Source organism: Salvelinus alpinus, chromosome 9, assembly GCF_045679555.1.
Source record: "Salvelinus alpinus chromosome 9, SLU_Salpinus.1, whole genome shotgun sequence".
In the NCBI taxonomy this organism is placed as follows: domain Eukaryota; kingdom Metazoa; phylum Chordata; class Actinopteri; order Salmoniformes; family Salmonidae; genus Salvelinus; species Salvelinus alpinus.
Window position 1 is genome coordinate 68,909,456 of NC_092094.1, and position 24,935 is coordinate 68,934,390.

Consider the following 24,935-nt stretch of genomic DNA (forward strand, 5'->3'; position numbering starts at 1 on the left):
TGGTGTTAGGCTGGTAAATAAACAACAAAGGGACCTTGTTAAATGGTACATTTGGAGAGATGCCTTTTACAATTCAAATTCTGAGCAACAATGTGATTTGAATTAAGCTCCCAATGTATTCAATTAGAATGAAACTTGACTATGTATCATTATGCCAAACAGAGCCATAAGAGGTTTAATCGATTGGTAGACAATTTTCAATGTGAATTTGTCCATATATAGACACACCATATGTGTTTAAATAAAATCAGCTAAATGCACTGAGCTTGTCTGATGCTTTAAGCGCACTGTTTGATTACATAAAACACAAATAACTCAAGAGGGAGCCAGAGATCAGGATAACCAGAAGAGAAAAACCTGTACCCGACCATCCTCCACCCGCTCCTGCTGGCCTTCACAGATTTTGCCATTATGTTCCTGAAGTTGCCGGTAATAGGCTACATCAGAGGTTGGCAACCTTTTTCCTGTGGAATGCCAATTTATATTACCATTTCTACTGAGCTGTGTGCCAGTTATAGTTTTCATATACGCATTTTCATGGAACAGTTTAATTTCATTTATAATAACATCTTCGTATCTCAAAATCATTGTCATGTGGTTAATCTAAATCTAAATGAAAATGATACAAATCTAAAAGTAACTTCTATTGCCATTGCCAACTATGTAAAAATTGCCTACATAAAGCCAAGAAATAAAAACATTGCAGTCTGCAGGTAGAAAATATCCTGATACAAATAAATATCCTATAAATCACATTGGCTGCGCATGACTTGTCTGCAATTAACTTGAAACATAGTATCAACTATCAACTGGTCCGTCCTAAAGCTCACACTAACAAACCAAAAAAACATTGGATATTCAAAATGATGGGAATTAACAGTAAATGTACTACTGGTGATATATGTAATGGGGAATTGACAGACGCTAACAATCAAAGGGCAAGCAATTCAAACAACAAAGTTATTAACTTCACTAGGGTAGGGGGCAGCATTCTGAATTTTTTATGAAGTTCGTGCCCAAATTAAACGGCCTGCTACTCAGGCCCAGAAGCTATGATATGCATATAATTAGTAGATTTGGATAGAAAACACTCTAAGTTTCCAAAACTGTTAAAATAATGCCTGTGAGTATAACAGAACTGATATGGCAGGCAAAAACCAGAAGAAAATACAACCAGGAAGTACTATTATTTTGAAAGGCTGTTTTACCATTGAAAGCCTATCCACCATACAAAGACTTAGGACCCAGTTCACGAGCTCTATGGCTTCTTCTACTTGTGGACAGTCTTTAGGCATTGTTTCAGGCTTTTACTCTGAACAATGAGGGAGATACAGCACTTTCAATGAGAGGCCAGTGGAAATTTCCAGACATCAGCCATGCGCCTGATCGGGAGCGTCCCTTTCTTGTTTCTCCTTTCCTATTGACTAAGCTTTTGTCCAGTTGAAATATTGTTGATTATTTATGACAAAAACAACCGGAGGATTAATTTTAAACATCGTTTGGCATGTTTCTACTAACTTTTATTGTACTTTTTCATCTGGAATTAGTGCCTTGTGCATTCGGATTACTGGACAAAACGCACAAACAAAAAAGGAGGTTTTTGGTCATAAAGGGTACATTATCGAACAAAACAAACATTTATTGTCTAACATGGAGACCTGGGAGTGCCACCAGATAAAGATCTTCAAAGGTAAGTGATTCATTTTAATGCTATTTCTGGCTGGAAAATGGCTGTATGGGTTCCTGTAGCTAGGCGTTGACCTACCACAATCGCAAAGTGTGCTTTCGCCGTAAAGCCTTTTTGAAATCTGACACAGCAGTTGCATTAAGGAGAAGTTCATCTTTATTCGTATGTTTAACACTTGTATCTTTTATCAATGTTTATGATGTGGCTCTCTGCACTTTCACCGGATGTTTGTTTGAGACAATGCATTTCTGAACATAACGGGCCAATGTAAACTGAGATTTTTGGATACAAATATGAACCTTTTCGAACAAAACATACATGTATTGTGTAACATGAAGTCCTATGAGTGCCATCTGATGAAGATCATCAAAGGTTAGTGATTAATTTAATCGCTATTTCTGACTTTTGTGAGCCCTCTCCTTGGCTGGAAAATGGCTGTGTGGTTTTCCGTGACTAGGTGCTGACCTAACATAATTGCATGGTGTGCTTTCGCAGTAAAGCCTTTTTGAAATCGGACACTGTGGTTTTATTTACAATAAGTTTATCTTTAAAATGGTGTATAATACTTGTATGTTTGAGGAATTTTAATTATGGGATTTCTCTTGTTTTGAATTTGGCGCCCTGCAATTTCACTGGCTGTTGTCGAGGTGGGACGTAGCGTCTTTTACCAGAGAGGCTAACTTCCCTAGCTGTCACGAACGTCGTCAGAGAAATGACCAGACCAAGGTGCAGCGTCGTGAGCGTACATTTCTTTTTATTATGAATGTCGCCAACAAAAACAAGAAACAACAAAAACGAACGTGAAGCTTACTAGGGCTATACAGGCCACTAACAAAGACAACTACCCACAACTAAGGTGGAAAAACAGGCTGCCTAAGTATGATTCCCAATCAGAGACAACGATAGACAGCTGTCCCTGATTGAGAACCATACCAGAACCAAAACATAGAAACAGAAAACATAGAAATAAAGAAACTAGAATGCCCACCCTAGTCACACCCTGGCCTAACCAAAATAGAGAATAAAAGCCTCTCTATGGCCAGGGCGTGAAACTAGCTCCACAATGAGATAGGGTGCAGGCCAGGCAGCAGGCTGTTAGCCAGCATTCCAGCTTAGTGGAGTCTGCCACTAACACAGTCAGTGTAGTCAGCTCAGTTATCCCCATTGAGACCGTGTCTGTGCCTCGATCTAGGTTGGGCAAAACTAAACATGGCGGTGTTCGCCTTAGCAATCTCACTGGAATAAAGACCTCCTCCATTCCTGTCATTATTGAAAGAGATCGTGATATCTCAAAATAGGGCTACTTAATGTTAGATCCCTCACTTCCAAGGCAGTTACAGTCAATGAACTAATCACTGATCATAATCTTGATATGATTGGCCTGACTGAAACATGGCTTAAGCCTGATGAATTTACTGTGTTAAGAGGCCTCACCTCCTGGTTACACTAGTGACCATATCCCCCGCTCATCCCGCAAAGGCGGAGGTGTTGCTAACATTTACGATAGCACATTTCAATTTACCAACAAAATAAACTACGTTTTCGTCTTTTGAGCTTCTAGTCATGAAATCTATGCAGCCTACTCAATCACTTTTTATAGCTATTGTTTACAGGCCTCCTGGGCCATATACAGCATTCCTCACTGAGTTCCTTAAATTCCTATCGGACCTTGTAGTCATGGCAGATAATATTCAAATTTTTGGTGACTTTAATATTCACATGGAAATGTCCACAAGGCTTTCGGAGCCATCATCGACTCAGTGGGTTTTGTCCAACATGTCTCGGGACTTACTCACTGTCATACTCTGAGTCATACTCTGGACCTAATTTTGTCCCGTGGAATAAATGTTGTGGATCTTAATGTTTTTCCTCATAATCCTGGACTATCGGCCCACCATTTTATTATGTTTGTAATCGCAACAAATAATATGCTCAGACCCCAACCAAGGATCATCAAAAGCCGTGCTATAAATTCTAGGACAACCAAAAGATTCCTAGATGCCCTTCCAGACTCCCTCCACCTACCCAAGGATGTCAGACTCCCTACAGCTACCCAAAATCAGTTAACCACCTAACTGAGGAACTCAATTTAACCTTGTTTCTCAGGCCCAGAAGCTAGGATATGCATATAATTGGTATTTAGATAGAAAACACTCTAAAGTTTCTAAAACTGTTAAAATTATGTCTGTGAGTATAACAGAACTGATATTGCAGGCGAAACCCAGAGGACAAACCCAAAATATGTCTGCTTACCACTGTTTTCAATGGTTAATTATAAGCCCAGGTCCTCCCAAATTGCAGTTCCTAGGGCTTCCACTAGATGTCAACAGTCTTTAGAAAGAGTTTCAGGCTGGTTTTTAGAAAAATTACCTGGAAATTGTAGTTTTTCTAGGTGGCTCCCATTTTGGCTTTAGTGTTTCCAAGCGCGTGGAGGAAAGCACGTTCTTTGTTGTTTATCTCCGGTAAAGACTAACGATTCTCCGTCTTAAATTTTATAGTTTATTTGCGTATTAGGATACATAAGGAATGATTATAAACGTTGTTTGACTTGTTTGGAAAAGTTTATTAGTAACGTTTGGGATTCACTTTGTATGCATTTTGACAGAGGGAAACTGAGTGGATTATTGACTGGTGCACGCCAGCTAAACTGAGTTTTTATGGATATAAAAAATAACATTATCGAACAAAAGGACCATTTGTGATGTAAATAGGACCTATTGGTGTGCCAACAGAAGAAGACCATCAAAGGTAAGGCATTTTTTATATCGCTATTTCTGACTTTCGTGTTGCCACCTGCCTGGTTGAAAATGATTGTTATGCATTTGTGTGCTGGGCGCTGTCCTCAGATAATCGCATGGTATGCTTTCGCCTTTTTGAAATCTGACACCTTGGCTGGATTAAGAAGAAGTTAAGCTTTATTTTGACATTGTATGTGTATTTTCAAGATTGTTAAATATTTACAATTCTGTAGTTTGAATTTGGCGCCCTGCACTTTCAATGGATGTTGGTCAGGTCACCTATCCTAGAGAAGTTAAACACTGAATGTACACGAAATGGCGGGAGAAAGCATATTCTGGAAAGAGACGTGCATTGTGCATCTTAGCCACAATCCCCTTTTTCTTGGACTGTGCCTTCCCTGCGGCCTCTGCAATAGATTAGTCAACTGACACAGATGCGAATCAGACAAGTGTTTTGTGTGCCATAAAAATATATGTATATATATAAACTCAGCAAAAAAGAAACGTCCTCTTACTGTCAACTGCGTTATTTTTCAGCAAACTTAACATGTGTAAATATTTGTATGAACATAACAAGATTCAATAACTGAGACATAAATCGAACAAGTTCCACAGACATGTGACTAACAGAAATGGAATAATGTGTCCCTGAACAAAGGGGGTGTCAAAATCAAAAGTAACAGTCAGTATCTGGTGTGGCCACCAGCTGCATTAAGTACTGCGGTGCATCTCCTCCTCATGCACCAGATTTGCCAGTTCTTGCTGTGAGATGTTACCCCACTCTTCCCCCAAGGCACCTGCAAGTTCCCGGACATTTCTGGGGGGAATGGCCCTACCCCTCACCCTCTGATCCAACAGGTCCCAGACGTGCTCAGTGGGATTGAGATCCGGGCTCTTTGCTAGCCATGGCAGAATACTGACATTCCTGTCTTACAGGAAATCACTCACAGAACGAGCAGTATGGCTGGTGGAATTGTCATGCTGGAGGGTCATGTCAGGATGAGCCTGCAGGAAGGGTACCACATTAGGGGGGAGGATGTCCACGTAATGCACCACGTTGAGATTGCCTGCAATGACAACAAGCTCAGTCCGATGACGCTGTGACACACCGCCCCAGATCAAGACGGACCCTCCACCTCCAAATTGATCCCGCTCCAGAGTACAGGCCTTGGTGTAACGCTCATTCCTTCGACGATAAACGCAAATCCGACCATCACCCCTGGTGAGACAAAACCGTGAAGAGCACTTTTTGCCAGTCCTGTCTGGTCCAGCGATGGTGGGTTTGTGCCCATAGAAGATGTTGTTGCCAGTGATGTCTGGTAATGATCTGCCTTACAACAGGCCTACAAGCCCTCAGTCCAGCCTCTCTCAGCCTATTGCGGACAGTCTGAGCACTGATGGAGGGATTGTGCGTTCCTGGTGTAACTCAGTCAGTTGTTGTTGCCATCTTGTACCTGTCCCGCCGGTGTGATGTTCAGATGTACCGATCCTGTGCAGGTGTTGTTACACGTGGTCTGTCACTGCGAGGACCATCAGCTGTCCGTCCTGTCTCCCTGTAGCGCTGTCTTAGGCGTCTCACAGTACGGACATTGCAATTTATTCCACTGGCCACATCTGCAGTCCTAATGCCTCCTTGCAGCATGCCTAAGGCACATTCACGCAGATGAGCAGGGACCCTGGGCATCTTTCTTTTCGTGTTTTTCAGAGTCAGTGGAAAGGCCTCTTTAGTGTCCTAAGTTTTCATAACTGTGACCTTAATTGCCTACCGTCTGTAAGGTGTTAGTGTCTTAACGACCGTTCCACAGGTGCATGTTCATTAATTGTTTATGGTTCAATGAACAAGCATGGGAAACAGTGTTTAAACCCTTTACAATGAAGATCTGTGAAGTTATTTGGATTTTTACGAATTATCTTTGAAAGACAGGGTCCTGATAAAGGGACATTTATTTTTTTGCTGAGTTTATATGCAGGATTCAGACTTTCTGGGAGGGCTAATCCACAAATTGACTCTGTACCCATGCTCTCCCTGGCACAATAAAGGGAGAAATATACACACACGCACGCGCACACACATTCAGTATATGCAGGATTCAGACTTTCATGTCTATGAGGGAGGGCTAAACCACAAATTGAGTCTGCACCCATATACTCCCAGGCACGATAAAGACACACAAACATACATGCACGCACACACACACACACCACAGACTTAAAAATGGTAGAAAACGTGGGGGAAATTAACCGGTCCTCCGACTGAGCCTTGATAAGATCTGCTCTGCTTGTCTAAAATGTGTTTTTATCAACCTTTATTTATGTCCTTTCTCCAATCCATGTAGGTTAGGTACACAATGCAGCGTCAAACTTAAATTATCTTGACCTTACACCAGCTTTGGTTGCCTCATGCTTCTTCAGGGAGAAAGAAAACACTATGAAACCAGAATTAACCGGTATAAACCATGTCATTCAATCTAAGATGGCCGGAGACCTAACGCTCACAGATTAAACGGTTTACTGGCTTCTTAAGACCTGCGTTGAGAGAATTCCTTTGGCATGGTTTGACTAAATAGCCATGTGGCAATATGTTTTGTCAAGTTCTAGGAAGTTTGTTAATTCACCTTTAATTGCGTTAGTGAAACACGATTGAAATGTGACATACAGATGTAGGATCATAATTTGATCACCCTTTTGTTGCTTAGAATTTTGCTGCACAGTAGGAAATTAAAACTTGTAGTTTATCCAAGGTTTAAAATGCTTCCAAAGTTTGTAATTTCCACATAAAAATGTTAGACTGTCACGACTTCCGCCGAAGTCGGCCCTTCTCCTTGTTCGGGTGGTGTTCGGCGGTCGACGTCACCGGCTTTCTAGTCACCACCGATCCATTTTTCTGTTTCGTTTTGTTTTGTCTGTATTATACACACCTGGTTTCAATTCCCCTATTATGTTCCCTATTTAACCCTCTGGCTTTCATTTCTGTTTTGTCCGTGATTGTTTGTTATGTTAGTGGTTGTTGTTATTTCTTATATGTTTTGTAATTATTCCCTTTGTGGAATTTTGCTGTGATTTTTGAGTAAACGTTTTGTGTTTCGCTCAACACCTGTGTCCTGCATTTGACTCTGCTACTTCGCCGCACACAACCCTGACATAGACTTTATCTGCCCTAATGAAAAATGTGTCAACCTCTACAAAAATACTCATTAATTATAATTCACATAATAATTCACATTTCCTGTTGCTCCAGGATTATTTTCCTTTTGTAGCACACTGGCTCAAATTAAGAACCTACATCTGTAATTGCATTACAATGACCACAGCAGTAATTAAGAAGATGATTCAATATCCTCAAAGCAATAGGCTACATTTGTATTTGTATTCATTATGGTGTCACGATCGTTATAATGAGTGGACCAAGATGCAGCGTGGTATGTTTCCATCCTCTTTATTTTGAAGAGAAACTCAAAGAAAAAAATAACAATAAAGTGTAAAACGAAACGTGAAGCTCAATGTAGTGCTCGCAGGCAACTATACCTAGACAAGATCCCACAAAGCACAATGGGGAAATGGCTGCCTAAATATGACCCCCAATCAGAGACAACGATAAACAGCTGCCTCTGATTGGGAACCATACCAGGCCAACATAGATATATATATTCACCTAGATAACCCACCCTAGTCGCACCCCGACCTAACCAACATAGAGAATAAAAAGCTCTCTATTGTCAGGGCGTGACATATGGATCCCCATTCCATATGAAAACGTGAGTATTCTGTGAGCCACCAGACTGCGATAGCACGCTGAGCTATAGCCTAGGCAATGTAGTATGAAGGGCATTGTCCAAGTGTAACAAACTCTTTTATTTCATAATTTTGACATTTTTCATCTGCTTGGCCCCCAATAAATCCTGACTTAGATGTTATGTCTTTGTGCTCTCTCTCTCTCTCACTATCCCCATCACTGTCCCCAGTGGGCTTTTGCGTCACCTTCCTCCTCTTTCTCCTTTCTTCCTCTGCCCTCATCTTTTTATTTACAGCTAGCAGAGGCAGAATAAATAATGGAGAAAGGGTTATAAAGTAGAGGAAGGGACAAAAGGCCTAGAGAGGCCCTTATAATGGAACCGAGAGATTGAAAAAGAGTAAGAGCAGGAGGGACTAAGGGAGACCGAAAGAAACAAAAGAGATTTGGTAACTTGTGAGTGGCCACACCGTATATAACACTCTGGAAAATACCCCAGCTCATGTGGAAGACAGAGGGATCTGCCAGGGAATGTAGGGAATAGTGCGCTCACAGTAGTGTACTAAACGGTAGTATGGTAGTGTACTAAACACCATTTCAAATTTTGCTACATAAGACCGAATTGAGGCGGTTGGTCATATTTTTCACCATGTAAGGTACAATTCTTGGTCCGTGTGCTGGGATATAAGGGAAAAGGGTGTATTCTTATTCATCAGGATGCCTACACCACTGATGTTACTACAGTAGGTGGCAGTATAGGCCTCTCCAACCCAGTTCCTCTAAATATTACATTTCTCTTTTATTTTTTTCAGCTGACAATCTCTTTAAGTGTTCAAGAACCATGTTTTTTTTTCCCATTATGGAGCCCGTGCACATTCAATGTAATAAGTTGGATTTTGTTGGTCTTGTATGAAATCAAAGTTAACCTTGTCTGTTCCTTCTATCATTGAATGACCAGATAAAACATTTTAGCAGACATGTCATACGAGGGCCTTGGGCATTCCATGGAATTGGAGAGTCATAGCATGAATGCATAGGTATTGTATACATTACTAGTGATGCACCGATAGGACATTTTTGGCCGATACCGATATTTTCCTTGACAAAAAAAACGATACCAATAACCAATATTTAAAATTGTAGCGGCCTTTTAAGCATTCTGGTACTGTAACGCTCTAGGTGTCGGGGTGTTTGTGGAATCAGACGCAGGAACAGCAGAGCTTCAATAGGTTGAGTTTAATTCCCAACTCGTACACAAACAATGTCCAAACCGGACTACTGGGTGTCAAATAAACACCTGTCTTCCAACATGAAGACAAAACCAGTACACACACACGAACCACTCCCGAAATCCAAAGAAACAGACGAACAATCCCGCACAAAGAAGCAGACAGGCTGGCTGACTAATAAAGCCACCCTGATTGCTAATTCCCTCAAACCAGGTGATAACCATAAACACATAAGGAGGGGGAGGAAAAAGAGTCAGTAGCAGCTAGTAGGCCGGTGACGACGACCGCCGAGCGCCACCCGAACGGGAAGGAGAGCCTGCCTCGGTTGAAGTCGTGACAGTACCCCCCCTCTGACGCGCGGCTCCCGCAGCGCGCCGACACCGGCCTCGAGGTCGACCCGGAGGACGAGGCGCAGGGCGCTCCGGATGGAGGCGATGGAAATCCTTTACCATAGATGGATCCAACATGTCCTCCACCGGTACCCAGCACCTCTCCTCCGGACCGTACCCCTCCCAGTCCACGAGGTACTGTAGGCCCCTCGCCCGGCGTCTCGAGTCCAGAATGGCCCGTATCGTGTACGCCGGGGACCCCTCGATGTCCAGAGGGGGAGGAGGGACCTCCGGTACCTCACCGTCCTGCAGGGGACCAGCTACCACCGGCCTGAGGAGAGACACATGAAACGAGGGGTTAATACGATAATAGGAAGGGAGTTTTAATCGATAACACACCTCGTTTATTCTCCTCAGGACTTTGAATGGCCCTACACACTGCGGCCTCAGTTTCCGGCAGGGCAAGCGGAGGGGTAGGTTTCGGGTCGAGAGCCAGACCCTTTCCCCCGGTACAAACACGGGGGCCTCACTGCGGTGGCGGTCAGCGCTCCTCTTCTGCCTTCCAGTAGCTTGTTGAAGGGACTCCCGGACGGCCCTCCAGGTCTCCTTGGAGCACTGTACCCACTCCTCCACCGCAGGAGCCTCGGTCTGGCTCGGATGCCATGGTGCCAGGACCGGCTGGTACCCCAACACACACTGAAAGGGGGACACATTAGTAGAGGAGTGGCGTAGTGAGTTCTGGGCCATCTCAGCCCAGGGAATGTATCTCGCCCACTCCCCTGGCCGGTCCTGACAATACGACCGCAGAAACCTACCCACCTCCTGGTTCACTCTCTCCACCTGCCCATTACTCTCGGGGTGATACCCGGAAGTCAGGCTGACCGTGACCCCCAGACGCTCCATGAACGCCCTCCACACTCGGGACGTGAACTGGGGGCCCCGATCAGAAACAATATCCTCCGGCACCCCGTAGTGCCGGAAGACGTGAGTGAATAAGGCCTCCGCAGTCTGTAGGGCAGTAGGGATACCGGGCAACGGGAGGAGACGGCAGGACTTAGAAAACCGATCCACAATTACCAGAACCGTAGTGTTTCCCTGAGAGGGAGGCAGATCGGTCAGGAAGTCTACAGACAGATGAGACCATGGCCGTTGTGGAACGGGGAGGGGTTGCAACTTCCCTTCCCTAAACCGGGTGAAAAACATGGCCCACCTTGCCTGACGTGGGTTCAGTCTCCTAGCTGCCCGAATATACTCCAGATTCTGGTGGTCGGTCCAGATGAGAAAAGGGTGCTTAGCCCCCTCAAGCCAGTGTCTCCACACCTTCAGAGCCCTGACCACCGCTAACAACTCCCGATCCCCCACATCATAGTTACGCTCCGCTGCACTGAGCTTACTAGAGAAGAAAGCGCAGGGGCGGAGTTTTGGTGGCGCACCCGAGCGCTGTGATAGCACGGCACCCACCCCAGCCTCGGAAGCGTCCACCTCCACTATGAATGCTAAAGAGGGATCCGGATGCGCCAACACGGGAGCCTCCGTGAACAGAACCTTCAACCTGTTGAAAGCTCCGTCCGCCGGCGCTGACCACCGCAACCTCACCGGACCCCCCCTCAGCAGTGAGGTAATGGGAGCCGCTACCTGGCCAAAACCCCGGATAAATCTCCGGTAGTAGTTGGCAAAACCCAAAAACCGCTGCACCTCTTTTACCGTGGTCGGAGTCGGCCAATTACGCACGGCCTTTATGCGGTCACTCTCCACCACCACCCCCGAGGTGGAAATGCGATAACCCAGGAAGGAGACGGCTTGTTTGGAAAACACACACTTCTCAGCCTTGACGTATAAGTCATGCTCCAGCAGTCTGCCAAGCACTTTGCGCACTAGAGATACATGCGCGGCGTGAGTAGTTGAGTAGATCAGAATGTCATCGATATACACAACTACCCCCTGCCCGTGCAGGTCCCTGAGAATGTCGTCTACAAAGGATTGGAACACGGCTGGAGCATTCTTTAACCCATACGGCATGACGCAGTACTCATAGTGGCCCGATGTGGTACTAAATGCGGTTTTCCACTCGTCTCCCTCCCGAATACGCACCAGGCTGTACGCGCTCCTGAGGTCCAGTTTTGTAAAGAACTGCGCTCCGTGAAATGATTCCACCGCCGAAGCGATGAGAGGTAGTGGGTAACTAAACCCCACCGTGATGGCATTTAGACCTCTATAATCAATACACGGACGCAAACCTCCCTCCTTTTTCTTCACAAAAAAGAAACTCGAGGAGACGGGTGAGATGGAGGGCCGAATGTACCCCTGTCCCAGAGATTCCGTGACATATGTCTCCATAGCCAACGTCTCCTCTTGGGACAAAGGGTACACGTGACTCTTAGGAAGCGCAGCGTTAACCTGGAGATCTATCGCACAATCCCTACCCGGTCGATGTGGTGGTAATTTCGTCGCTTTCTTTTTACAGAAAGCGATTGCCAAATCGGCATACTCGGGGGGAATGCGCACCGTGGAACCCTGGTCTGGACTCTCCACCGACGTGGCACCAATGGAAACTCCCAGACACCTTCCAGAACACTCCTCTGACCACCCCTGGAGAACCCCCTGTCTCCACGAAATATTGGGATTGTGCCGGGCCAGCCAGGGAATACCCAGCACCACTGGAAACGCAGGCGAATCGATAATGTATAGACTGATACGTTCCCTATGATTCCCCTGCGTCACCATGTCCAGGGGAACTGTGGCCTCCCTGACCACCCCTGACCCTAATGGCCGGCTATCTAGGGAGTGCACGGGAAAGGGAGAATCTATCGGCACAAGCGGAACGCCCAACTCTCGGGCGAGTCCGCGATCCATAAAGTTCCCAGCTGCACCTGAATCGACTAGTGCCCTATGCTGAGAAGAGGGGAAAAAATCAAGGAAAAAAATTGAGACAAACATGTGACCGACAGGAGGTTCTGAGTGAGTTTGGTGCTGACTCACCTGGGGTGATCGAGAAGCGTCCCGCCTGACATCTCGACTCCCAGACAGACCCCCCCAGCACCGATCGGCCGTGTGTCCTCTCCGACCACAGTTGGTGCAGGGGAGGCCTCGTCCTCCGATACCCCTAGGCGCGGCCCCTCCCAACTCCATCGGGATGGGAGCCGGGGCGCTGGGTGGTGGAACGCACAGGACCCTCTCCGAACGCCCGCGGGCAGCCAGCAGATTGTCCAGTCGGATGGACATGTCGATGAGCTCATCCAACGACAGAGCGATGTCCCGACACGCTAGCTCCCTACGGACGTCCTCCCGGAGACTACACCGGTAGTGGTCAATAAGGGCCCTGTCGTTCCACCCTGATCCCGCGGCCAAGGTCCGGAACTCCAGCGCGAAATCCTGTGCGCTCCTCCTCTCCTGCCTTAGATGAAATAGTCTCTCACCCGCCGCTCGGCCGTCTGTGGGGTGGTCGAACACGGCACGAAAACGACGGGTAAACTCCGGGTAGTGCTCCTTCACGGAGTCCGGGCCATTCCAGACTGCGTTGGCCCACTCCAGAGCACGACCCGTTAGGCAGGAGACGAGGACACTCACCCTCTCCGCTCCCGAGGGAGTGGGGCGAACAGTGGCCAGGTATAGCTCCAGTTGGAGTAAAAACCCCTGACAACCTGCCGCTGTTCCATCATAATCCCTCGGGAGCGTAAGACGGAGCGCGCTGGAGCCGGGGGATGGAGAATCCTGGGGAGGGGGAGCCGAAGGTGGAGAGAGGAGCCCACTCCTCTCCCATCGCTCCATTCTCTCCATCATTTGATCCATGGCGGATCCGATCCGATGGAGGACGGTGGTGTGGTGGAGAACCCGTTCCTCCATCGATGGGAGAGGGTTAGCTGCTGCTCCTGCTGACTCCATGATTGGTGCGGGATTCTGTAACGCTCTAGGTGTCGGGGTGTTTGTGGAATCAGACGCAGGAACAGCAGAGCTTCAATAGGTTGAGTTTAATTCCCAACTCGTACACAAACAATGTCCAAACCGGACTACTGGGTGTCAAATAAACACCTGTCTTCCAACATGAAGACAAAACCAGTACACACACACGAACCACTCCCGAAATCCAAAGAAACAGACGAACAATCCCGCACAAAGAAGCAGACAGGCTGGCTGACTAATAAAGCCACCCTGATTGCTAATTCCCTCAAACCAGGTGATAACCATAAACACATAAGGAGGGGGAGGAAAAAGAGTCAGTAGCAGCTAGTAGGCCGGTGACGACGACCGCCGAGCGCCACCCGAACGGGAAGGAGAGCCTGCCTCGGTTGAAGTCGTGACAGGTACAGTTAAATAGTTAACACACACACATGGACGCAGCGGTCTAAGGCATGGCATCTCAGTGCAAGAGGCGTCACTACAGTCCCTGGTTCGAGTCCAGGCTGTATCACATCCGGCCATGATTGGGAGTCCCATAGGGCGGCTCACAATTGGCCCAGCGTCGTCCGGGTTTGGCCAGGATAGGCCGTCATTGTAAATACGAATTTGTTCTTAACTGACTTGCCTAGTTAAATAAAGGTTACACACACACCACACTGACCAAAAAGTTATTTTGTTAGCATTTACGTATGTCCCCATTACCAGTAAAACATAATCAAAACCTATTTCTTTCACTTACTTGCTGTGCTGTTTCGTTGTTCATTTGTTCAGTCGTTTCATTCTCAACCAGGATTTCTATGGAACGCGGTTTGGGTCTTTGCGTGTCAAAAAAGAAAACAATGACCAATAGACGTGTCAGATAAGCTTGTTGACCAATCAGGGCCTGAATATGACTGCACGTCACATAATAATTTAATCTGTTCATACCTTTTTTACGTAGTTATTACACATTGATTACACTATCACTCGTATTTCATAGGTCACAACGATTCATCGATACGTATGATATGATGCTGGTAAAGTTGTCTCGCACACCTACAGTGCTGGTTATAAAAAAAAGCTAGCTAGCTCATGGATGCAAACAATGTTCTTCCCCAAAAACATAGCAAAACGATATCTGTTTCAGTAGCTATAGTTAGCTTGGTGTCATCTAAAATAACCCTAATTTATAAGACATTTCTTATTTGATTAACGGTGGTCGAGGCATTTGTGAAGCTAGCCACAATAAGGATTCAAAATAAGGATGTTGTGAATGTTGTGATTGACAGAGTCGAAAGCCTTGGCCAGGTCGATGGATACGGCTGCACAGTAATGTCTCTTATCGATGGCGGTTATGATATCGTTTAGGACCTTGAGCATGGCTGAGGTGCACACATGACCAGCTCTGAAACCAGATTGCATAGGGGAGAAGGTACGGTAAGATTCGAAATGATCGGTAATCTGTTTGTTAACTTGCTTTCAAAGACCTTACAAAGGCAGGGTAGAATAGATCTAGGTCTGTAGCAGTTTGGGTCTCGAGTGCCTCCCCCTTTGAAGAGGGGGATGACCGCGGCAGCTTTCCAATCTATGGGAATCTCAGACGATACGAAAGAGATGTTGAACAGGCTAGTAATAGGGGTTGCAACAATTTCGGCAGATCATTTTAGAAAGAGAGGGTTTGTCTAGCCAGATTGTCTGGCCCGGCTGATTTGTAGGGGTCCAGATTTTGCAGCTCTTTCAGAACATCAGATATCTAGATTTGGGTGAAGCAGAAGTGGGGGAGGTTTGGGCGAGTTGCTGTGGGGGGTGCAGGGCTGTTGACCGGGGTAGGGGTAGCCAGTTGGAAAGCATGGCCAGCCGTAGAAAAATTATTATTGAAATTCTCAATTATTGTGGATTTATCGGTAGTGACAGTGTTTCCTAGCCTCAGTGCAGTGGGCAGATGGGAGGAGGTGCTCTTATTCTGGGATGAGGTCAATGTCATTCCAGGATACCCGGGCCAGGTCGATTAGAAAGGCCTGTTCGCTGAAGTGTTTTAGGGAGCGTTTGACAGTGATGAGGGGTGGTCGTTTGACCGCATCTATTTCTGTGACTACCTGGACCTACCATTTGGTTTCGAAGTATTGAAACCAAACCATATGATTTCAAAGAAAAGTATTTTAATTAATAACATGAAAATAATTTAATTTGAAATAGGCTACGTGTCGTTTTAAACGGCATATAAACACTCTAAATAGGTCAGAAGCCAGACAGGTAGCCTAAGAAGGAACACAAATGTATTATTTTGACTATATTATTAGCCTATTATTTAAATTATTCCAAGGCTATAGCCTACAAATAAATTAATTATGAAGCATTTGCGTGTGCGACACAATGCTGGCAGGGACATTAAGCGCTCATCATTTTGTTGTTTTAAAAAAAAGTCAATAAATTGAACATATAGGCTGTGACTTACTTACAATTAAATACAAATTAATCGAAAAATGCCTTATTCGGCTCAGTATACAGTGCCTTTGAATTTATTTTTTAGAAACACGAGTTTGGCCAGAGTCTGGCTTCAGGCTCATGCCATGGTGCCTGGAGAGTAGGCCAGCAGCAGAGAATACCCTCTTGGCGCTTGCAGAGCCAGTGGGAATGCTAAACACCCTTCAGGCCACTCTTGCCAGGCTGGACAGGGATGCTGAGTTTTTTTCCTTTTTTCTATAGGTTGGCATAAAGGTTTTTAGGCAAAATAGCCCTGAGGAACTCACATGGTACTGGCCATCATGTGCTCAAAATGTAGTATAATGGTACATTTTTCGACCCAATATATTACATTTATATTACATTTATACATTTAACGGGTGGTTTGGAATTCTCATTGTTAGAGCCTGTCCTGCTCTTGATATATTAGACAACGTACACATGGCCAGTATATTCATAGAAAGTGCCATTGTTTACATCATTACCTAGCAACGCACTACTACTACTACTGCTACTTTTACAGATCCACTGCCCAGCAATCATTTTATTAACTTGATCTCCACTGTAAAAAGCATCTAGACATTTTCTCCAACATTTGCAACGTTGTTGCAATTTTGAATTCGATCTCCGCTGTGTCCCTTAGTAATAAACATGTCAGGAGTCGGGACGAGACAGACAGGCAGCATGTATCAGCATAATCTTTATTGATATATAAAATACATTTCAATAGAAAAAACGGTAAAACTAAACTAAATGCAACTAGTTGGTGTCTTTCCAGCTTCAGTCTGAAAAGTGATTGTGTTAGCTGTGTAGTTAACTGGCTAACAAGGGGGGGAAGAGCCTCCATGGCAACCCTTTTTGTTTTCCATAGCAACCTGACAAGTTTTGGAACTATTAAACAGAGCTTGGGTAATTTTGCTTTACATGGCAGTCAATGTGAATAGAACTAACGAACTGAGAACGCTTAAAATTGCACTTGACAATCAGTTTTAGTGAATGTTTTGTTGAAAAATGTATGGTTTGGGAAATAATCTTGCCTTTTAATACTGGTGGACTATAGGTATTAAAACAATAATACACCTGAATCCATGTCTTATGCAATTTTTAGCATGTCTGTGATGTAATGGAAAACTGTCATTTAAACGGTAATTTGGAGTATTATCAACAATAAAATACTTGTTTTACTGCAGCACAATGTACATTAGAGTACATTGTGGTAAAATGTTGTGGGCAAGGAAAGAATTGCTGTATTTCGCATGGTACTGTATTTCAACCGAACAGAATACAGTACCGTATCTTTGGAGCCCCAAAAACCTTTTGACCAAAAATGGGTGCATGGTATTGTTTTCCTGGCTCATGAACATATTTTGAGGTTTGCCTTGTAAGAGGCTATATTTGTTGCACCCGAGAGTGACAATGTTGTACTAGTTTAACTTTTATGTGATTATAGTGCCACAGTTTAAAATGCATTGGGGGCAGATTGGCAGCCTTGATATAAAACAACAACTGTTCATTACTATGCTGTGATGTTGTAGACACTTTACCTAGCAGCCAACCTGCTTCCACCAATCCCTTGTGATTACACGAAAATTCTGTGAAATTCATCCATTCCTAAGTGTTTTATAGTATAGTAAATTTTACAGTTTTGTACTTTGTGTTTGCTTTGATACCGTATTTATATTACAATACGTGTACTGTAATATGAAATACAGAATTGTACTTGTCACAGAACTGCCTGTAATCTACTGTCGAATTCACGGAAACCTCTTTACAGTGAAGGTACAATCATTACTGCACTTTGAGGTGGGGGCATATGTAGGTGGGGGCATATTTGTGGGACAGTGTAAAATATGTTGTATTTGTGCGAAGGTCAGTTAGCTGTCAACAAAAAGGTTGAGGCCAGGTGAGGTTGAGTCCCAAGTGTGCTCACCACAAAGAATGCTTAGTTGCAAATTAACGCTAACATTCATTTTGATTCCCATTTAAAATAGCCTTTTGAGTAGCTAAAATATCAACCATGATATTTTTGGGGGGATAGAAATGCTTGTCTGTAGCATAATCTGCATGCTTTCCTGACGAGCCGTAGTGGGAGGACCACACAAAATGTAATTGCAAGTTTACTTCGATATGATGGTTATTATCTTCTGATGGTTATTACCTTCTGCTAGCTTGCTAGCCCCAACCACTCACTGGACCCCTATGATCACTCGGCTACGCATGCCTCTCCCTAATATCAATATGCCTTGTCCATTACTGTCCTGGTTAGTGATTATTGTCTTATTTCACTGTAGAGACTCTAGCCCTGCTCAATATGCCTTAACCACCCATTTAGTTCCACCTCCCACATATGCGGTGGCATCACCTGGTTTAAATGTTTCTAGAGACAATATCTCTCTCATCATTACTCAATGCCTAGGTTTACCTCCAATGTACTCACATCCTACCATACCTTTGTCTGTACATTATGCCTTGAATCTATTCTATCGCGCCCAGAAACCTGCTCCTTTTACTCTCTATTCCGAACATACTAGACGACCAGTTCTGATAGCCTTTAGCCGTGCCCTTATCCTACTCCTCTGTTCCTCTGGTGATGTAGAGGTTAATCCAGGCCCTGCAGTGCCTAGCTCCACTCCTACTCCCCAGGTGCTCTCATTTGTTGACTTCTGTAACCGTAAAAGCCTTGGTTTCATGCATGTTAACATTAGAAGCCTCCTCCCTAAGTTTGTTTTATTCACTGCTTTAACACATTCTGCCAACCCGGATGTCCTAGCCGTGTCTGAATCCTGACTTAGGAAGACCACCAAAAACCCAGAAATGTCCATCCCTAACTATAACATTTTTCGACAAGATAGAACTACCAAAGGGGGCGGAGTGGCAATCTACTGCAGAGATAGAACTTTGCAGGCTATCTTACTATCCAGGTCTGTGCCCAAACAATTTGACCTTCTACTTTTAAAAATCCACCTTCCCAGAAACAAGTCTCTCAACGTTGCCGCTTGCTATAGACCACCCTCTGCCCTCAGCTGTGCCCTGGACACCATATGTGAATTGATTGCACTCCATCTATCTTCAGAGTTCGTGCTGCTAGGTGACCTAAACTGGGACATGCTTAACACCCCGGCCATCCTACAATCTAAGCTTGATGCCCTCTATCTCACACAAATTATCAATGAACCCACCAGGTACAACCCCAAATCCGTAAACACGGGCACCCTCATAGATATCATCCTAACCAACTTGCCCTCCAAATACACCTCTGCTGTTTTCAAACGACCACCCCTCATCACTGTCAAACGCTCCCTAAAACACTTCAGCGAGCAGGCCTTTCTAATCGACCTGGCCCGGGTATCCAGGAAGGATATTGACCTCATCCTGTCAGTAGAGGATGCCTGGTTATTCTTTAAAAGTGCCTTCCTCATCATCTTAAATAAGCATGCCCCATTCAAAAAATGTTGAACCAGGAACAGATATAACCCTTGGTTCTCTCCAGACCTGTCTGCCCTTGACCAGCACAAAAACATCCTGGGGCGTTCTGCATTAGCATCGAATAGCCCCCGTGATATGCAACTTTTCAGGGAAGTTAGGAAAGCTAAGGCTAGCTTTTTCAAGCAGCAATTTGCATCCTGTAGCACAAACTCAAAAAAAGTTCTGGGACACTGTAAAGTCCATGGAGAATAAGAGCACCTCCTCCCAGCTGCCCACTGCACTGAGGCTAGGAAACACTGTCACCACCGATGAATCCACTATAATTTAGAATTTCAATAAGCATTTTTCTACAGCTGGCCATGCTTTCCAACTGGCTACCCCAACCACGGTCAACCCCCACAGCAACTCGCCCACTCCTCTTCCATTTCTCCTTCACCCAAATCCAGATAGCTGATGTTCTAAAAGAGCGGCAAAATCTGGACCCCTACAAATCAGCCGGGCTAGATAATCTGGACCCTCTCTTTCTAAAATGATCTGCCGAAATTGTTGCAACCCCTATTACAAGCCTGTTCAACCTCTCTTTCATATCGTCTGAGATTCCCATAGATTGGAAAGCTGCCGCGGTCATCCCCCTCTTCAAAGGGTGAGACACTCTAGACCCAAACTGCTACAGACCTATATCTATTCTACCCTGCCTTTGTAAGGTCTTTGAAAGCCAAGTTAACAAACAGATTACCGACCATTTAGAATCCCACCGTACCTTCTCCGCTATGCAATCTGGTTTCAGAGCTGGTCATGGGTGCACCTCAGCCACGCTCAAGGTCCTAAACGATATCATAACTGCCATCGATAAGAGACATTACTGTGCAGCTGTCTTCAGACTCAACAGCCCTGGTTTGCTCTTACTGTATAGTCACAGAAAAAACCTGGGTTTTGTGGTTGAAAACGGTATAGGAGCATTGTGTACTGTATCCATAAGGGTTTGTGTAGAGGGTAGAGAGAGAGAAAAATTGTGAAAAAGTTAAAAGGGAGAGAGAATGAGGTCATCAACAGTCAGGCTTAGATTCAGACTCATCGTTCCCCTTTCCATCCTCTTCTTTCCCCTGATCACAGGGGTAGGGGGCAGAGAAGTGGACATTTGGGTTCAGCTTCACATTTTCAGAGGCTCGGAAAAGCTGATGATCCTGGCTTTGTTTATGTCCCAAGTCTCCCCCTTCTCTCAGATCCATCCAGCGACACTCCACAACACAGGACACACCCACACACACACAGGACATCACAGATATGCCCCGGACTCAGAGGCGCAGGCAGGAAGCAGGGATTCTGGAAACGCCATTAAAGTCATACCTCTGTACATGAACTCCGCTTATTCCCAGCGCAGATACGGACATACTGTAGTCGCTTGTAAGGACTCATGCGCAAATGCATGAGAATGCACACACACAATAACATTCTTGCTCACCGACACACATCACTCTCACTCAGATCCACACTGCATTCTAACACACACACACACACACACACACACACACACACACACACACACACACACACACACACACACACACACACACACACACACACACACACACACACACACACACACACACACACACACACACACACACACTATACTCACCATGGATAAATAGACTTACAAGACACACATCACTCTCACTCAGATCCGCACCTCATTCTGACACACACACACAGTTGAAGTCGAAAGTTTACATACACCTTAGCCAAATACATTTAAACTCAGTTTTTCACAATTCCTGACATTTAATCCTAGTAAGAATTCCCTGTCTTAGGTCAGCTAGGATCACCACTTTATTTTAAGAATGTGAAATGTCAGAATAATAGAAGAGAGAATTATTTATTTCAGCTTTTATTTCTTTCATCACATTCCCAGTGGGTCAGAAGTTTACATACACTCAATTAGTGTTTGGTTGCATTGGCTTCAAATGGTTTAACTTGGGTCAAATGTTTCGGGTAGCCTTTCACAAGCTTCCCACAATAAGTTTGATTAATTTTGTCCCATTCCTCCTGACAGAGCTGGTGTAACTGAATCAGGTTTGTAGGCCTTGCTCGCATAAGCTTTTTCAGTTCTGCCCACACATTTTCTATAGGATTGAGGTCAGGGCTTTGTGATGGCCCCTCCAATACCTTGACTTTGTTGTCCTTAAGCTATTTTGCCACAACTTTGGAAGTATGCTTGGGGTCATTGTCCATTTGGAAGACCAATTTGCGACGAAGCTTTAACTTCCTGACTGATGTCTTGAGATGTTGCTTCAATATATCCACATAATTTTCATCTATTTTGTGAAGTGCACTAGACCCTTCTGCAGCAAAGCACCCCCACAACATGATGGGATGGTGTTCTTCGGCTTGCAAGCATCCCCCTTTTCCTCCAAACAACGATGGTCTTTATGGCCAAACAGTTTCATCAGACCAGAGGACATTTCTCCAAAAAGTACGATATTTGTCCCCGTGTGCAGTTGCAAACCGTAGTCTGGCTTTCTTATGGAGGTTTTGGAGCAGTGGCTTCTTCCTTGCTGAGCGGCCTTTCAGGTTATGTCACTATAGGACTCGTTTCACTGTGGATATAGATACTTTTGTACCTGTTTGCTCCAGCATCTTCACAAGGTCCTTTGCTGTTGTTCTGGGATTGATGTGCACTCTTTGCACCAAAGTGCATTCATCTCTAGGAGACAGAATGCATCTCCTTCCTGAGCAGTATGAAGGCTGCGTGGTCCCATGGTGTTTAGAATTGCGTACAATTGTTTGTACAGATGAGTGTGGAACCTTTAGGCATTTGGAAATTGCTCCCAAGGATGAATCAGCCTTGTGGAAGTCTACAATCTTTTTTCTGATGTCTATGCCTATCAGAAGCTTCTGAAGCTATGACATAATTTTCTGGAATTCTCCAAGTTGTTTAAAGGCACAGTCAACTTAGTATATGTAAACGTCTGACCCACTGGAATTGTGATACAGTGAATTATAAGTGAAATAATCTGTCTGTAAACAATTGTTGGAAAAAATTACTTGTGTCATGCACAAAGTAGATGTCCTAACTGACTTGCCAAAACTCTAGTTTGTTAACAAGAATTTTGTGAGTGGTTGAAAAACGAGTTTTAATAACTTCAACCTAAGTGTATGTAAACTTCCGACTTCAACTGTACATAGTCCACAGATGTTCCGGATTAGCTGATTAGCTCTCCTGATTTAGTTTCCTGCCTGTATCTTCTGCCAAAATAAAGAGAAAGAGAGGGAGCGAGAGAGTGACAGGGAAATGAGGTAAGAAGTCGCAGAGATGGAAATGAGTTGCCATTCAGTAGGTGGAAGTTAAATTGTGTTCGTGTGACTGAGCATGTCGTCAATGTGCCAAATAGGCTGGCAGCAAGTCGGCAGGAAACAAGTAAGCACTCATATATATATATATATATTTACAGTGCCAGTCAAAAGTTTGGACACATCTACTAATTCAAGGGTTTTGCTTCATTTTTACAATTTTCTACATTGAAGAATAAAAGTGAAGACATCAAAACTTTGAAATAACACATATGGAATCATTTAGTAACCAAAAAAGTGTGAGACAAATGAAATTAGATTTGAGATTCTTCAATGTGGCCACCCTTTGCCTTGACAGCTTTGCACTTCTAACAATATTTTCTTTTCTGGGATAGTCGTCTAAAAGAGACAATTTAGCATGGCTCTTTTCCTATAATTGTTCTATTTTCATAATAACAGTGAGTAGTCGGCTAATCAACTGGTCCCAATCAACCTTCAGCCTTATCAAGTTGTATTTAGTGTTTAAATGTGCTTCTATCTTTATCTCTTAGCCACAATAGAAGAGAGGGCTGCTCCTAAATAACACAGCAAGGAAGGCACAAGTGCCGGAGTCACTTAGACACACACACACACACAGTTCCCTGCTGAATCTACAGTGCCTATCATAAGTATTCATCCCCTTTGGAGATCTTGACATTTATGTGGGATTAAAATGGATTTGGGCAGGCAAACCTTCAGTGTAGATATTTTCCTGATTCATTTGTGGAGTGTCTCAGTGTGGTGTACAGTACAGTAGGTGAATGCTGTGTGCACTACAGATGTCTAACCATTGTGAGGAAGGTCCCCACATAGTCTATAAAATATGATTGATGGAATTTAGTATAGTTTTGGATGAACGTATTCTTGATATTGATGAAGTGCGTCTGTGTGTGTGTCTGTGTGTGTGTGTGCCCAGACCTTGACAAACCAGTTCTGACTGTGCACCAGACCATCAGCGATGTGCGCGGGAGCTACTACCAGGAGAAGACCGTGTTCCTCCGCTGTACCGTCAACTCCAACCCCCCGGCCCGCTTCATCTGGAAACGAGGCACCATTCCCATAGAGCAGCGCAAGGATCAAGGAGTGGACATCTACGAACCGCTATACACACAGGTACTGTACGAGGACCACAAACACACATTTACACTCTTAAGCTACTAGCATTGTACCCCATGTAACAGATCAAGGATAACAGACCCATAGAGCAAGGATAACAGACCCACAACCCACAGAATAGTATATGCGCAGGCTTTACATACACACGTATATGCGCAGGCTCACTACATACACAAATTAACCGCAACAAAGAAAGGATAACTGAGTGGACATCTACACTCTAAAAAATGCTGGGTTAAAAACAACCCAATTTAAATGCTGGACTGAACACACGCTGGGTTATTTTGATCCAGACAGTTGGGTTGCGTTAATAACACAGCATGTTGGGTTGTTTGGATCACCCAAACATGGGTGAATTTTATCCAGGTCACCCGTGATACAATGTCGGGAGATGACGTGGAAACTGGCCACCAGGGGTAACAGTTATTACCTTCAAGTAGGTTTCAGTTTTGCTAGGGCAGCTTTTCCCAAACTCGGCCCTCGGGACCCCAAGGCATGCACGTTTATTTTTTTTGCCCTAACATTACACAGCTGATTCAAATTATCGAAGCTTGATGATTAGTTGATTATTTGAATCAGCTGTGTATTGCTGGGGCAAAACCAAAACGTGCACCCCTTGTGGTCCCAAGGACCAAATTTGGGAAAACCTGCACTATGGTGTTGTGGACGGGAATGGGGGATGGGTGTAAGCATCTGCCTCTGATTTCAAAGGTCACAAGTTCAAATCCAGCGAGAGGAAGTTGTTTTTGATATTTTTGTTTTAAATCTATCCCAAATCTTAATCCATATGGATATGCATAGGCCCTTGGGGAACTCATACAATTCTGTAAGCCTAATTAAAGCTTCAAAAGTGTAGTTGTTTAACCTTACCGTGTGATAACAATACAACGGAACAGATGAACTGGAATGACATTTACTCTCACACGTGGACAAAAATAACTATCTGAAAGCCATTCCCCTACTAAGCCATGCCTCCATTCTTTTGAGCTGACCCACTGGGTCATATCTCAA

At 44.5% G+C, this 24,935-nt stretch overlaps 1 protein-coding gene across 1 annotated transcript in view; it reads left to right on the top strand.

Moving 5' to 3' along the window:
• Positions 1 to 24,935, top strand: part of LOC139530526 (MAM domain-containing glycosylphosphatidylinositol anchor protein 1-like) — a 292,852-nt gene that overhangs the window by 126,579 nt on the left and 141,338 nt on the right. The window contains exon 5 of the mRNA XM_071327017.1: positions 23,725 to 23,921. Within this exon, the coding sequence (XP_071183118.1) occupies positions 23,725 to 23,921 (197 nt within the window). The remainder of the gene's footprint in view (positions 1 to 23,724; positions 23,922 to 24,935) is intronic.